Consider the following 14,569-nt stretch of genomic DNA (forward strand, 5'->3'; position numbering starts at 1 on the left):
GGGAGGGGGAGGGGGAGGGGGAATGAAGAGCAGGTGATAAAATGTCTCACGTAGAAAAAAGTGTGTTATAGTCCTTCTACTGGGGGGCTTTCAGATGAGGCTTTTATGGTACCATCCCTGCCACATCGGAGGTGTTCGTGGGCAGGTCCAGCCTATGTCATCCTCTACTCATAGCCATCATATGCTTTCCCACAGTCCCTTCTCTCTTTTTTCTTAGAAATCCATTGTGGAAGAAGAGATGGACAGCGAAGCAATGCCTTCTGGTTGCCACTGCTAGGAGTCCTCTGTCTGGAGGCACTCCGGGATGACGCCAAGTGGCAACTGTTTAGTATGAGGACCGAGGTTCTGCATTTTTACCTCTGTAAGTTGTGTCCATTGTATCAAAGGGGGTGTTGCAACAGAGAGAAGAAAGGTGATGGGGAGACAGAGGTAAGGGCCACATGACAGAAGAACGGGTGCCAGTGCAGTCACTTGAATTTAGGCTTAGCTTCTGCATGAATTGAGGCAAGATTTCAGTGAAGAGAGGTTTGGAAGAGGGGGGGGGGAGGGAGAGAGAGGGGGGGGAGAGAGAGAGAGAGAGACGACACTGTTAGGAGGAAGGGCCAAGGAAGAGCAAGGAAGAATGGGCAGAGTCGGGCCAAAGCAGACATGAGTGCAGGCAAAGCATGTGCCCCTTTCCTTTCCCCTTCCCAGATGTCACCCCCTACTTACCCTCAGAGGGTTGGTTGCATTTGTGGGGAAGCAGGTGATGTTGCCTTCTGTGCTCACCCTTGTGATATAAAGCAAGAAGCCTCCCCGGAAGGTGTTGGGAAAATCCACAGTAAGCTCAGCCCCCGACACAGTGCTGGGGCCTGTGTTTCGCAACTAGAAGTGGGTTGGGAGAGGGACAGGGAAAGAAAAAGGGTCAGCAGTGGCGGAAAAGTATCGGCAATGGGTCCAGGTCTCCCCCATATATTTAATTCCAATCTGTGATCATTTTTACCTGATAGATGTGTTCTACTTGTGGTCCATAGTCATCTACTTGCGAGCTGTTGTACTTATGGTCTCCAGTGACTAGTGGGTGCACAATGGCGGCTGGCACAGAAGTCCTGGGAGCAGGGCATAAAGCAGACAAGAGCTGAGGCACTCACTATCCATCCTGCCATGGGGCATAGCTATGGAGGATGTTTGAGGGAGGCGGAAATTCAATTGATTTTCTGGGGTTGGTCTCACAGATTCCACTCTGTTAACCTTGTGGTGTTGTCAATTTGATCCAGCATGAGTTGAGCCAGCATGAAGACTTCCATTTTTAAGATGGGCATGAAAAAAGCTGGGAAAAGTTGTGCAAAATTCAGGCCTCTGCTCTACAATTTGCACAGATTGACAAAAATTGCATTATTTGCACTTGCCACCTGAGTTTTGCACAAATCTGAAATTAACCACCGGAAAAATTCAAGGTGGCCATAGTAGACGGTGTGAGGATGTTTCCATACATCTAGTCTAGTCTTGTTCTTAACAACAAGAACAAAAACAAAGGTGCAAATTCAGTAGTTAGCCATGATTTGTGCCAATTGCACTATGCAGGACATGATGTCAGGGCCAGGAACTGGCTAGCCCTGCAAGGGAGCACTTGCAGGGGAGTGCCAAGAGGCAACCATGCGGTGCAGCTGGGCCCTGGAAACCAACACAAAAGCAATGCCCGTTGTCTCTGTGACTCCCTTGTGCTCTGGCCCTCTGCATCACCATGCTGCGAACCTCGCTCCTGCCTTGCTCCAGCCCTGCTCCAGCTGTTCCTCCCTTGCCCTGGTCAGATGCAGCCTTGTTCCAGATTGTCCCTGCGTCACTCCTGCTATGCTCCAGCCCACTGTCCCTGCAGCCTCCCTCCTCAACCTAGACCACTTTGTCATGACCGCCCCCCCGCTCCCCCCCCCAGCATGTGTCCCCTGGACTCTTTCTGGATGTGGTGTTTCTCTCTCTGTCTCCCACTATACTGGACTGCCTGCTATCTTGTTTCCGATCTCAGACTATTGACCACGCTGCCAGCCTCTGGCCATACAGACCTACAGAGCCCCACCTTGTGCCAGCGCCCTGGTCCCGGAGTTCTGCCTGCCCCCATCAGCCACCCATGTCCCAGTCCAAGTTTGGACAAATAGTTTAAGCAAACCTGTGGAAAATGACTGCCATACCCCCACTGCACCATCAGCTCAGAAGTATGTCAACAGTATCAACCCCATGCCAGGTTTTTTCTGGCATGAGGAGCTATATGCCTGAGGGGAATGTGTTTCTTCCCCATTATTTCAAGTGTGCTACCAATACTGTTGATCGCAAGGTCACAGCAATCGAACCTGCTTTCTAAGACCAGCCGAATCAAGCGCCATCACTGTGTCAGACTCTGCATATGGGCCTAGTGCTCCCTCCAGTAAAGACACTCTGTGCCTGCAGAAAGTACAGCGGGTGAGGAGGGAGGCTGGGAAAGGTTTTTCAGCCCATGACAACTGTGGCTTTTACTCACCCTAGGAGCTCCATCTTTGCATCGGCCTTGACTGCCACCAGCAACTGTGCCACATTGCTGTTGGGGTTGTGGCTATTCTTGCTGGAGAAGAAATTTGAAGTTATTGTCTGGTGACTAGAAGAGAGTTTGCATTTGAGCCAGGCCTGGAATGTAGGGGTTCAGCACTTGCAACAGAAAATAATGATGTGGCATGAAAGTGCGGTGATGGGGAATGCTATGCCTGAATTTTTGTCTTGCAGTAGTTTAAAGGCATAGGACTCCTTACAAGAAGGAGGACTCAGTACATAAGACATCTCTCACTTTCCTTTCTTCCTTCCTTCTTTCTTGGGGGTGGGAAGGGAATACCCTTACAGCAGGGATGGGGAACTTGTGGTTCTACAATTGTTGTTAGAAAGGAACTCCCATCAGTCTCAAGCAACATGGTCATTTGTCAGGGATGGAGCTGGAGCCCAACAACATCTGGAGGGTCCATGTTTCCCACTTGTGCCCTGAGAAAGGAGTCTGCGTTTAGCACTTCAGGCTATGTTTTAGGGTGTGGTTGGATGTTACCTCTTCAACTGCAGCAGGAAGATGACAATATCAACCTCTTCCAGGTGACTCACACTTAGTTCCACTTCTATCTTGATCTGTAAAAGTGGGAAGGGGCAGGGAGAGAAGTGGGAACACTCACAGTGCACCACGGGGGCAGAGCTGATGCAGGCCTTGGAAGACCCAGCAATTCAGAGAGCACAGGGACACACCTGCTGCCAGTCCTGGGTGCTCTTTGGTACCAATGGCTATCCTGGCACTACATCTCTCACAGGCTAGTTTGCACGCTTGCTGGCTGGTTAACACACTTGTTAACCACTATGTATTCTGGCTGGATTTGCATAATTACCGTCACCAGCATGGATTCTCACGTTGTCTGAACCTGGTAAGAATGGCTTTTTGTGGCAGGTAGCAAGCCACCCTGAAGCCATGAGCTATCGTAGAGTTGTGGATGGCCATGGTGGCTTGTTAACTGCCCTGTGATCATGCAGACCAGTCCAGTACCTTACCTGAGCCTAGCTAGTACACTTGGCTTCTCCGTCTTTGTCCTTTGCAAGCAAAAGTGGAGAGGATAAGGTGTCTAAAGCAATGCCATGAGGAAACCAAGGGAGCCCCAACATAAATGTACTGTGTTATCCTATATAAGTCACCCCAAGGATGTTCTCTATCAAAAGAAGGGACAGAATTGTAAAAAGCAAATAGGTAAATAAACAATGGCAGAGTAACTGCTGCAGCTGGCTCAGACCTAAGCCCAGCAATGCATGTGGGCATGGTTGAGTGTTTGCATTATCTTGAACAGGTGTACCACTCCGGTGCTCCTGAGCTTGGCACCTGAAAATTGGCAAAAGGGTTTAATCATCCTTAATGATTGCAAGCCTTTAAACAGACTTTGTCACCAAAATTGTCAGCAAATTTAGAAGTCCACATATCATCTTCATCCACTTGTAATTCTCCCACATTTTTCTATAATGTCTTCTCTCTTCATACTACAGAAAATCCATTAAGGACTGAATAGTGGCACAGTGCCTTTTGAATGTTGGCACTCAGATCCCTCCATCTGGAAGGAGTTTAGGTCATATTCTGATTGAGGTTAGCTGAGAGAAAGTCTACTAGCCCAGAAAGGGGATTCAGTGGAGATTCCGTTTTTGACAGGTATCTGGCTGTTTCCATTATCCTTGCTTTGATAATAAAGATGAGTTTGGGAGCTGATGTTAATGCTGAAACTCACAAACAGTTTTAGAATTAGAGAGGGTAGACAGGGAAACAAAAGTTTAATTGAATAGAGTGGTCTATTTTGGTTATGTATGGAATAATAAAGTACAGGGGAAGGTAGAGCCCTATGATTTGTCAGGAATACTGTAGCAAGATTAAGGTTATGTCAAATAATGAGGAATATAAACAATTATGAGTCACTGTACAACAGAAATGTGTGTTAAAACCCAGCACAGTTAAGCAAAAATAAAATTAAAAAAAATCCAAGGATAAATTGTAATTATTTTTTTAAAGAATAACATGTGCATCTGTCACCAAACGCACACTCATCCAGCTGCCGTGGGAATGCAGTGCCAGCTCTGGTAAGCCCTAGCATGCCATGGAGGCCCAGACGCTGATGTCACTGTTTTCTGGGTGGCCGCTTGGACAGGAGCCAGAGCTGCTGGGCCTTGGATTTTGGCCACTGCTCTGTGGGCGCACGCAGTTCTCTCCTCTGGCATGATGAGCCAGGAAGGCCATGGGAGGAGGAGTCTGCAGGTCACAGGCTGGTTACAGGAAAGTCCTGCGGCCCTTGCATAGACTGAGAAGGCGGATGTGGACAAAAGCAGTGGCTTGATTTTGGGGAATTCAGTACAATGATTCTCAACAGTGGCTTTCATCTTGGTCAAAGCCATGAGGACAACTTGCCAGTGATTTACAGAGAAATTAGGCAGTCTCTATATTAGTAAACCAAGGGATAAGTTTAGATGCTATACTACATATCATGTTTATGCTAGTAAATGAAAGATAGGATTGAGGAATTAGATTTAGAAATACAGGGCCATAATTTAAAATTCAAGATTGGAAAAACACCTAAAGGCCCTTTTAGGTCTGGATCATGAAGGTGTGGCATGACTTGAAGCTTTCAGAATTAATTCAATATTTGCTAAAATTAAAAACTTCCCATGAAATATACTCATATTTATTGAGTTCACTGGTTACAGATTCAAGGCAGATATTTTAAAAAGTTTTAGACTGGTCATTCCCTTAAGAGAAGAAGGCATGGGAATTGAAGTAGTAATGCAGACTTTAAATTCTTGACAATTTCTTCATCAATGACATAACAGATGTACACCCTTTTGCCTGAATGCTTTTATCAGTGAGCACTAGATAATCAACAGATAATGGCCAACAGCTAGTTGAGGTTATTAAAACATCTCCTGCAGAGCCACATTCATGGCATAGAAGCAAAGGTTTATTTGCCAGCTTTGGTTCCTTCTCTGCTTAATTTTGTCTTAGCTTTTCTTTTTTCTATTAGCTTTTGTAATGGAAAATATAAAAATATTTCCAGTGAATGCCAGGGGATGAAATTCACCTAATAGAAGAAAATAATATGCCCATCTGTTCAGAAAAGAAAGGATCTCAGTTATATTCCCTCCCTGTGCTTGAGCTTCAAAAGTGGTGCTGAAGATCATGGTATGCATGAATCTAAAATTAAGCCAGTATAAATTCTTCCTCAAATGACATCTGACACTATACAGATGCAGCGAGATAGTCCCATGAATGGACGATCAATACCAGGGATGTGTCTCTAAGCTTATTAATTTTCTTTTTCCCAGGACAGAGATTTTGGAGGTCATTTTGGATATTAAGAACATTGCAGATTATGAACCTGGGACCCATCAGTAGCATCAATGCACAAGCTGTGTCTCTTTTCCATGCCATGTGCAACAGCCCTTGTTTGTGCTGATGTACCTGTGGCGGAAGAAGGCTGCCAGTTGTGCAAACTGGTTTGTGAGCATTCACGGACTTCTCTTGCTTTCTAAGACCAGGCTGAGCATAAGAGGAAGGCTGCAAATCCTAGAGGGATGGATTCTGCTGAGTTTTGTCCCCACCCTATCCAGGACCCACTTGATCATCTTTCCATTGGTCTGGAGTTTTCGCAAAGCTCTCCTCTAGCCCCCCTCCTCTGCATAACAGGGAGAGTGGGACCTTCCTGTAATCTTCACAGAATTCGCTAATCTGCAGACTCCACTTTCTACTCTACACACTTTTCTAGAAAAAAAGCTTTTCTTGTGCACTCATCATTCTTAAATTAGGGTAGTTTACATATATTTTAGATGACAATGTCAACCTTTAGTGTCCTTCCTACTTTCCAAACATTTTTCCTGTCGATTTTTTGGTGTGGAAAATGCAATATTTTTTCCAGTTCTGAAATGAAACTCGTGGCATCCACTAAAGTATTTGCCCCATTCTGCTATTTTCCATGAAGTGCTGGAGGGAGTGGTGGTGAGGTCAGCATCCCTGGTGTATTGCGAGTTACGTGGCCACGCCTTCTCAGTTTCATCCTCACCTTGCCACTCCAAACCCAAAGCTCTCCTTATATAGCCCAAGAGGCAGGCAAGAAAAAATGTGAATGGAGACATAATTTTGATCCTACAAAGGTTCAGGAGAAAAATTCCAGAAAAGTCACACAGCTTAGGACAAGCTTGAACTGCAGGCAGCAGGTAGACCAACTTGCAGAACTCATCATCTAGTTCCCATCGACCCATCACCATCCATCCCCTCCTGCCTGTTATAATATCTTTGTTGGGAATCTAGAAAGTGTTCAGATGGTGGGGAAAGAGCTTTTGGCTATCCTAATGAAGACATTGGAAGGACATGGATTCTGGACATTTTCTTCTGGTCAACACAGCTACCTTTGCCCTTTTCTTGCTGTCCTTTCATGACGTCCACAATCATCCTCATTCTAATGGGAGAGATGGCCCTTCCAGAGCAAACTCGAGACTGAGCTCCCCTTGAAATTAGCCACTTACCTCTGTGTTGGCTTTCATAGGGTTGCCCACTTCACAAAACACCACATGAGTCTCGTTCTCCTTTTGGAAAGTGCAGATTAAGTTCTGGCAGTGACAGAACAACAGAGCGCACAAGTGAGTAAACAAGGAGGTTGGGATGTGAACAAGTGACACAAAGAAATATGCTGGCAGTCCTCTTCTTAAGGGTGCAGTTGGAACAGTTGCTCCAGAGCCACTGATTGGAGCATTCAGCTTCACCCGGAGCTACAGCAAGAGGCTCCAAGTACATTTTCTAGCTACACAATCCTTGTCACAGGTGTTGTGGTATTCAGAAGATGAGGCACAGTTTTCACTGTTTAGTACAAGCTTCCCAAACTTAGAGCCTTTCAGATGTGATGGAGTGCAACCTCCACCATCCCCAGCCAGCACTGGGCACATTGGCTGGGCCATTATGGAAATTGTAGTCTAACATTTCTAGAGAGCAGCTAGTCAGAGAAAGTAGATTTAATGCTTTGAGAGTGCAAGAGCACAGACCTTGTGCTGTTTTGCAACTGAAATAAGAGAAACTTTGATAAACCTGAGCTGCTATAGACGAAAGCATTGAACGAGATGAAAATATCTACTCTAACTGGGTTGATTCAACAAGGCGGCAGAGGTTACAACAAAGCAACTGTGCTGGCAATGCCTGGTCATGGATTCAAGGCCCTCACCTGTGCACTGCTGTTAGCTCTTTGGAAGTAAGCCCCATATGGGAGCTCCAGCACTAACTCAGCCTCGTAGGCCCCTTCGCCGGCATTCACTGCCGTTGCTTGGATATGAACCACATTCTCAGCCCCAATAAGCAGGAAGTCTTCAGTCCTGAGAAACGAGGATGCAGAGAAAAGACAGAGCCAAAATTAAAATAGCTTTTTGCTCTCTGTCAGGAAATGGAATAGTGCAATGTCAGAAAAGGTGCAGCAGCGGATCCCAAGTCAAAATTGTTGGGTGAAAGTCATCTTCTAGATCCAAGTTAATTCTGCATTACTACAGGGCAAATGCAGAATGTGGTACAGGGCACAGAACTGAACCTCTCCAGTCACATGTCCTCTCCACATTCATGATTCTTTGTGACTGCGCAGCCTCCTCCTTTTTTAAAATATATAGGACAACCTGCTCTCTTAAATTCTATGGAAAAGGGGAAGGAGAAGAATTATTGTCTCTAGATATACTTTGCGTAAAAGACTCAAATTATATTTAATGATCTCAAACAAAAACCTATGACAGTTACCAAGAATATAATAAAAAGAGAAACTGTATAAAGGCAACAGAACGCTAAGAGGATCCAAATCATAGGCTAAGCCACACCACCACAGGCTAGCTTTATCTCTCACTGCAATTAGCCACGTATTTCTGTGCAAATGTCCGGTTAGTTCTGGCAGTGCATCTGATGTGTGCTATCAGGATCCATCTCGCTGACCTCGTCTAATAACAATAATGGGTCAGCTTTAGATTTAGCTATCCTGTGCGAAGAGCCACTGTGCATTTGCAGCATATGTACCTGGAACATTTTATGTGGAGGAGAATACATCTGTACAGCATTTTGGTCTCTCACCCCAAGCAACTACAGTTGGACCCAACTTCTGGGATCTAAAAAGCTAGGAGTCCAGTGGCAAGAGAGGTATGAAAACTGGATCCTCTCATTCTGAATAACAGCCCTAGATTAGTTCGCCAGGCCCAGTACTCCTATGAGTCAAAAAGAGAAAGCTGGTCATGCAACTAGGAGCAGGTACTTACATGCGAGCAGAGAGACTGAGGTCCGGGGTGCAGATATTATCTTCACCGCAATCCAGAGCAATTCGGGTCTATGAGTTGGAACATATATGCAAAACTATGATTGGGTGTACAACCAGATTTCACCCATCCAAATTTCAGTGGAGTCTGACCCTGTTTCACTTCCAAGATTAGGTAGGATCAGGCACTTCAGGCTATATGGAAGATTGTAATGCACTGTAGCACTGTGCAATCAACTCCAGTGCAGTTGGGTGTGAGGTGTTCATGGTTAATATAAAAGATTGCAAGAGCCTACCTAGTGCAGACAGAAAATCAAAGAGGTTTAAAAATACATTTTCCTGCCTTTCTCTCTAATAGCCTCCTTAGCTGAGAACACTGAGGGAATGGAATCTGGGGAATCTAAACGTCAGTACTATTCTCCAATTCCGTGCCCCCATCTGCTGCTTTATGCGGTCTAGTTGTAGCACTTTCAAAGCCAGGGATGTTCTCAAGATTATGAAGGAGAATGGACTCTGAGCATGTGCAGAGGATGTGTCCTGTATCAACTGGTATGTTTCTACTGCCTCAGACTCTTGGAATTTGGAATTTGGGCTTCTACTTCAGTAGCTTGAAGCTCTCTTAATGTACTTAGCACCTGGCTAAGGGATAATTCAAAATTGTCTGTCTGTCTTTAGTCCTGACCCTTCAAAGGTTCTCAGGGCAATTTGCAAAGATTGTTAAGACTAAAAAATGAAAAACAAGAATATCAAAATACTACAATATAAATGTGGTTTTAAAAATCAGCAGAATTAAATGGATCATGTGGTACTCCTTTTGAGTGATGCTGAAGTTAGTTACTAGTTCCCAGTTCCTTATTTGTATTAACATTTGAAATGGAACTCTATAGACTGTATATAGATCTAAAGTTTATAACCCCCTGTACCCCAGAACAAGCTTTCAACCACTCCATATCCTACATCACCATAACTATGGGACTGTCTATTTAAAATAAACAATGATTCTGCTTAAAATGTTTCACTTAGACCCCCAAAAGTTAAATGGCATCCAGTCTGGTGCTTGCTTTGGGCACAAGATGGTGTGCTGCTTTTCTTTCCATGATTGTTTGCTGCCTTGGTGACATATGTGGAAAGGAAGCATATAAATAAATACATAAGGCATAAAGCTGTCTGAACCTGAAAGTCACACTGAAACCACAACTCCCAACAATTCTGAATTTCCCCATAAATAAGGTACTAGGAAGGAGTGGCCAGTGCCACCATAGGTACCTTGGTGCAGATGTGGGGATCTTACCTGCTCCTGGACCATTGTTTGGCCATACAGCACAGTCTTCAGTTCATCTACTTCAGAGGTGGATGACAAACTGGAACTGAGACTCACAACAATGGGGCTAAGTTTGTCCTTGAATTCAGTCTCATTCTGTGGGAATAGAAAAACATCTCAGAAATCTTCTGAGGCAGTCTCACACAACCTGGGGTCCTCCGGTTATATTGGATTACTACTCAGTCTTCCTAGTCAGCATGATGGGAGTTGTGATCCCTTACATCTGGAAGGCACAAGGCTAGGGTGGGCTGGGGAGAAATTACTTTCCCAGATCCAGCAATGGAGAACACAGCACTGGCTGAGTTTCTGCATGTCTCATTGCTTACCAAGAGGGCAAGCTGCCGGAATAAAAAGGGGCAACAATTAAAGTCCACACCTGGACTACTCTCCCGGCACCCTCTTGCCAGTTGCCATCTCTGTTGCCCTAGCTTGATGTCAACAGAGATAGCCAAGCTGCCTTCTCCACTCAGTTATTTGGTGAAATATATTTTGGAATTTATCTCCTGCCTTCATGTAGAAGAATGGGCTTTTGAATGAAGGACTGTGAGTTCAATTCAGTTGTGCATCCAAAACAAACACATTCCTAGGCTCAGGGTTCTTTAATTTGAATTACGCATCATTTGCAGCAGAGTTTGGTTGGTGGATCTAAATCACAGAGATTTACCAACAAATCCCCATTTACCAGGTCCTAATCTACCCGATCTACTATGATTCCAGCCTAGGATGTTCTTGTTGCAACACTTATTTCCAAATAATCAGGCTCAATAGAATGAAGGCAAGGACACTTCTTCTGTAGGAATCATAATCACTTAGTTTGCATGAGATTTCCAGAGAGCAACTGCTTAAGCCCTTGCAATTAATCCAGACTACATCCAACCCAACTAAAGAGAGAGAGCCAGTGTGATGTAGTGGTTAAGAGCATGGGACTGGGATTCAGATGACCTGGGTTCTAGTCCCTGCTCGGCCATGGAGCCAACCTGGTGACTTTGGGCCAGTCACAGACTCTCAGCCCAACCTACCTCACAGGGTTGTTGTTGTGGGGATAAGATGGAGGAGGAGATGTAAGCTGCCTTGAGCCCTTTGTAGGAAAAAGGCAGGATATAAATCCAAAATGTAAATAAATAAATAAAGTTACTGCTTTGAGCCTCTGCCTGCCTCAAATTCAAACTGAGATAGGGTGACTTATTTTTTACATACACATCGTGCCCCAGCAAAGCAAAAATTCCAAATCTTCACCATGTAGGTAAATTGCCTTTCTAGGAAGAACTTCCACTGACAAAACTAACCTTGCTTATTCTGAAGCAATCAGACCAACAAAATTAATAATGTAACAGCACAAATCCTTCAAGTGCACTTCCAAGTTCTTTCTTTTCGTCCTGGTATGACTTCAATATCTGTATGGTAGGCGCCATGCATGGAGCTGCACAAGCTGTTGGATTTCTGCCTCACTCCCAGCAATAAAATGTGCACAGGAGGGCTACCAGAAGAAAAGATGGCAACCATGTTCCATAGCGGTGAGGTGACAGAAAGATCATCCTTGGCAAAAGGAATTTTTCTGTCCTCAAACCAGACCTGTCCAATGAGAAGTGAAGGTTCTGAGGCCACTTCTGCCTTCAAGTTTGACTTATACAGGTGGGTTGTGGTTGATCCCACAATGCAGGAAAGGGGAAGGGGAAATGGACTTGGCACAAACACAGACAGGCATCTGTCGTCATTCTTTCTCTGTGTGTCTGGGACTGAAATGTCCAGAGCTGGATTAATGCCCCTCCCTCTCTCAAATGCACACAGTTTTCTGCTTTGCCCGTGTTTCATACCCGCAGGTAGGCAGTGAAATTCTTGCAAGTCTGAGGGATATTTCGTGTCAGTTCCAGCAACAGAGTCCTACTTGATTGGCTGGTTTCTAGAAAGAAAACTCGCCGTCCAAATTTCTGCTTCATGCGGTCCAGTTGCAGTTCTGCATGCAGGTCTAGGAGAGAGCAAGGGTTTTGGCAGAAGGCAATAAAAAGGATAGCGATGAAAAGGAAGCATAATCCATAGCATTAGTAAGATCATAGCATTCAGTGGAATGCCAACCCATACCAAAATCTTGCCCATCTGGTGCCAAAATGAAGACCTCTGAGAGATCATCTTGTCTGAGCTGTCAAGTTCAAAGTCCTTTTTATAAAGTGGGATGTGGAAGGGGTTAAAGTGTTCTGTTTTGGCAGATAAATATATGGGTCTCTACGGTCATATTTCTACATACAGTTCTATCAAAAAAGAAATTGCTAAGCCCTTCCAAGCCTACTTTAAAATTAGCGTTCTGGGCTTGACATGTCAAACTCAGAGTTCTTGTCAGGAAAAATCCTTTCTGGGCTTCAATGTTCCCCCAATGCTGACATCTGGATGACTTTTCAAACCGGGGGGGGGCAGGGGGGGCAGTAGGGACACCTGGTCTTCCACAAAGAAAGCCAAGGATCATGCTGTGAAAAGGGGGAACAAGACCCTTTCATAAAGCACATTCTCCCAGGGCTTGCTAGGTTTCTCATAGGAGGGGTTATATCCAACCTGTCAGAAGCTCACAAAAGGTGGGGGGATACTTTACCTGCAGCTTGCACTAGGCATGGTACAGGACGGACACTTGCTGAACTTGGTCAGCAAGCATCCCCCACAACCAGTAACTATCCTGGAGACTGCTTATGCTTACCCAGTCTGAATTATAAAACTGGGCAAGAACAGTTGCCATAACACATTGCCATAACAATGTTTTAAAGAAAAGGGTGTACCGCCCCCTCCAAGGTACCTTAATGGGTCCTTGGAGCAATACCTCACAGATGCCCCATTGGGGATTAAAAAAAAACAGCCCTGCCACCAAATTTAAACAATAAAAGTCAGGGTGAAAACAGATTGAGCCAGAGAATGGGGAAATTACATGACAACCCATGGTGTGCTGAACTACCCCGGCTACAAGGCTGTCATGGTGACTTATAAGTCAAAACCAAACCATCCCAAGTACATCTGACACGATGGTGGAAAAGCCACGATGAACTCTCCTGCAATGTGAACCCAGTCACCAAGTCAAAGCCCCATCGCTTTTGATATGGGTTTATTTGAATAAGGAACAGATATTATGCGCTATGATTTCCTGTCAAAAATGAACTGAAACTTTTCACCTATTGGTGAGCAAAAAATGTTGTGTAAAGTTGAAAAGGTTAATATACAGATACCAGAAAAACTGTTGGTGGAGGGAGCCATCTTGGGCAGCGTCCAAAGGTTATTTTGTTGTTAGTCGCAAAGTCGTGTCCGACCCATAGCGACCCCATGGACAACATTCCTCCAGGCCTTCCTGTCCTCCACCATCCCCTGAAGTCCACTTAAGCTCATGCCAACTGCTTCAGTGACTCCATCTAGCCACCACATTCTTTGCCGTCCCCTTCTTCTTTTGCCATCTATTGTTCCCAGCATTAGGCTCTTCTCCAGGGAGTCCTTCCTTCTCATTAGGTGGCCAAAGTACTTGAGTTTCATCTTCAGGATCTGGCCTTCTAAAGAGCAGACAGGATTGATCTCCTCTTGGACTGACCAGTTTGATCGCCTTGCTGTCCAAGGGACTCTCAGGAGTCTCCGCCAGAACCACAATTCAAAGGCCTCAATCCTTTGGCGCTCAGCCTTCCTTATGGTCCAGCTTTCACAGCCATACATTGCGACTGGGAAAACCATAGCCTTGAGTATACACACTTTTGTTGGCAGGGTGATGTCTCTGCTTTTTAGCATGCTGTCTAGATTTGCCATAGCTTTCCTCCCCAGGAGCAAGCGTCTTTTAATTTCTTGGCTGCAGTCCCCGTTTGGGGTGATCTTGGAGCCCAGGAAAATAAAATCTGTCACTACCTCCATTTGTTCTCCATCTATTTGCCAGGAAGTGAGAGGACCGGATGCCATGATCTTAGTTTTCTTGATGCTGAGTTTCAAGCAAACTTTTGCACTTTCCTCCTTCACCTGCATCAAGAGGCTCTTTAGCTCCTCTTCACTTTCTGCCATGAGAGTGGTATCATCTGCATATCTGAGGTTGTTGATATTTCTCCCAGCAATCTTAATTCCAACTGGTGATTCATCCAGCCCCGCCTTTCTCATGATGTGCTCTGCATATAAGTTAAATAGGCAGGGCGATAGTATACAGCCTTGCCGAAATCCTTTCTCAATTTTGAACCAATCAGTGGTTCCGTGCCCAGTTCTCACTGTTGCCTCTTGACCTGCATATAGGTTTCTCAAGAGACAAATAAGATGGTCTGGTACTCCCATCTCTTTAAGAACTTGCCACAATTGGTTGTGATCCACACAATCAAAGGCTTTAGCACAGTCAATGAAGCAGAAGTAGATGTTTTTCTGGAACTCCCTAGCTTTCTCCATGATCCAGCGTATGTTGGCAATTTGATCTCTACTTCCTCTCCCTCTTTGAAATCCTGCCTGTACTTCTGGTAGTTCTCGGTCCACATACTGCTGG

General features: G+C 45.0%; 1 protein-coding gene across 1 annotated transcript in view; it reads right to left on the bottom strand.

The window, feature by feature from the left end:
- ITGA2B (integrin subunit alpha 2b) overlaps window positions 1-14,569 on the bottom strand; it is a 53,723-nt gene that overhangs the window by 17,844 nt on the left and 21,310 nt on the right. Inside the window, exons 17-25 of the mRNA XM_044418640.1 lie at window positions 11,910-12,061; window positions 10,066-10,191; window positions 8,779-8,846; window positions 7,716-7,863; window positions 7,027-7,110; window positions 3,041-3,117; window positions 2,492-2,572; window positions 983-1,088; window positions 712-864 (exon numbers count right to left, since the gene is read on the bottom strand). Coding sequence (XP_044274575.1) covers window positions 712-864; window positions 983-1,088; window positions 2,492-2,572; window positions 3,041-3,117; window positions 7,027-7,110; window positions 7,716-7,863; window positions 8,779-8,846; window positions 10,066-10,191; window positions 11,910-12,061 — 995 coding nt within the window. The remainder of the gene's footprint in view (window positions 1-711; window positions 865-982; window positions 1,089-2,491; window positions 2,573-3,040; window positions 3,118-7,026; window positions 7,111-7,715; window positions 7,864-8,778; window positions 8,847-10,065; window positions 10,192-11,909; window positions 12,062-14,569) is intronic.

This window comes from Varanus komodoensis, unplaced genomic scaffold (assembly GCF_004798865.1).
Source record: "Varanus komodoensis strain SLA01 unplaced genomic scaffold, ASM479886v1 scaffold92, whole genome shotgun sequence".
Taxonomy (NCBI): Eukaryota; Metazoa; Chordata; class Lepidosauria; order Squamata; family Varanidae; genus Varanus; species Varanus komodoensis.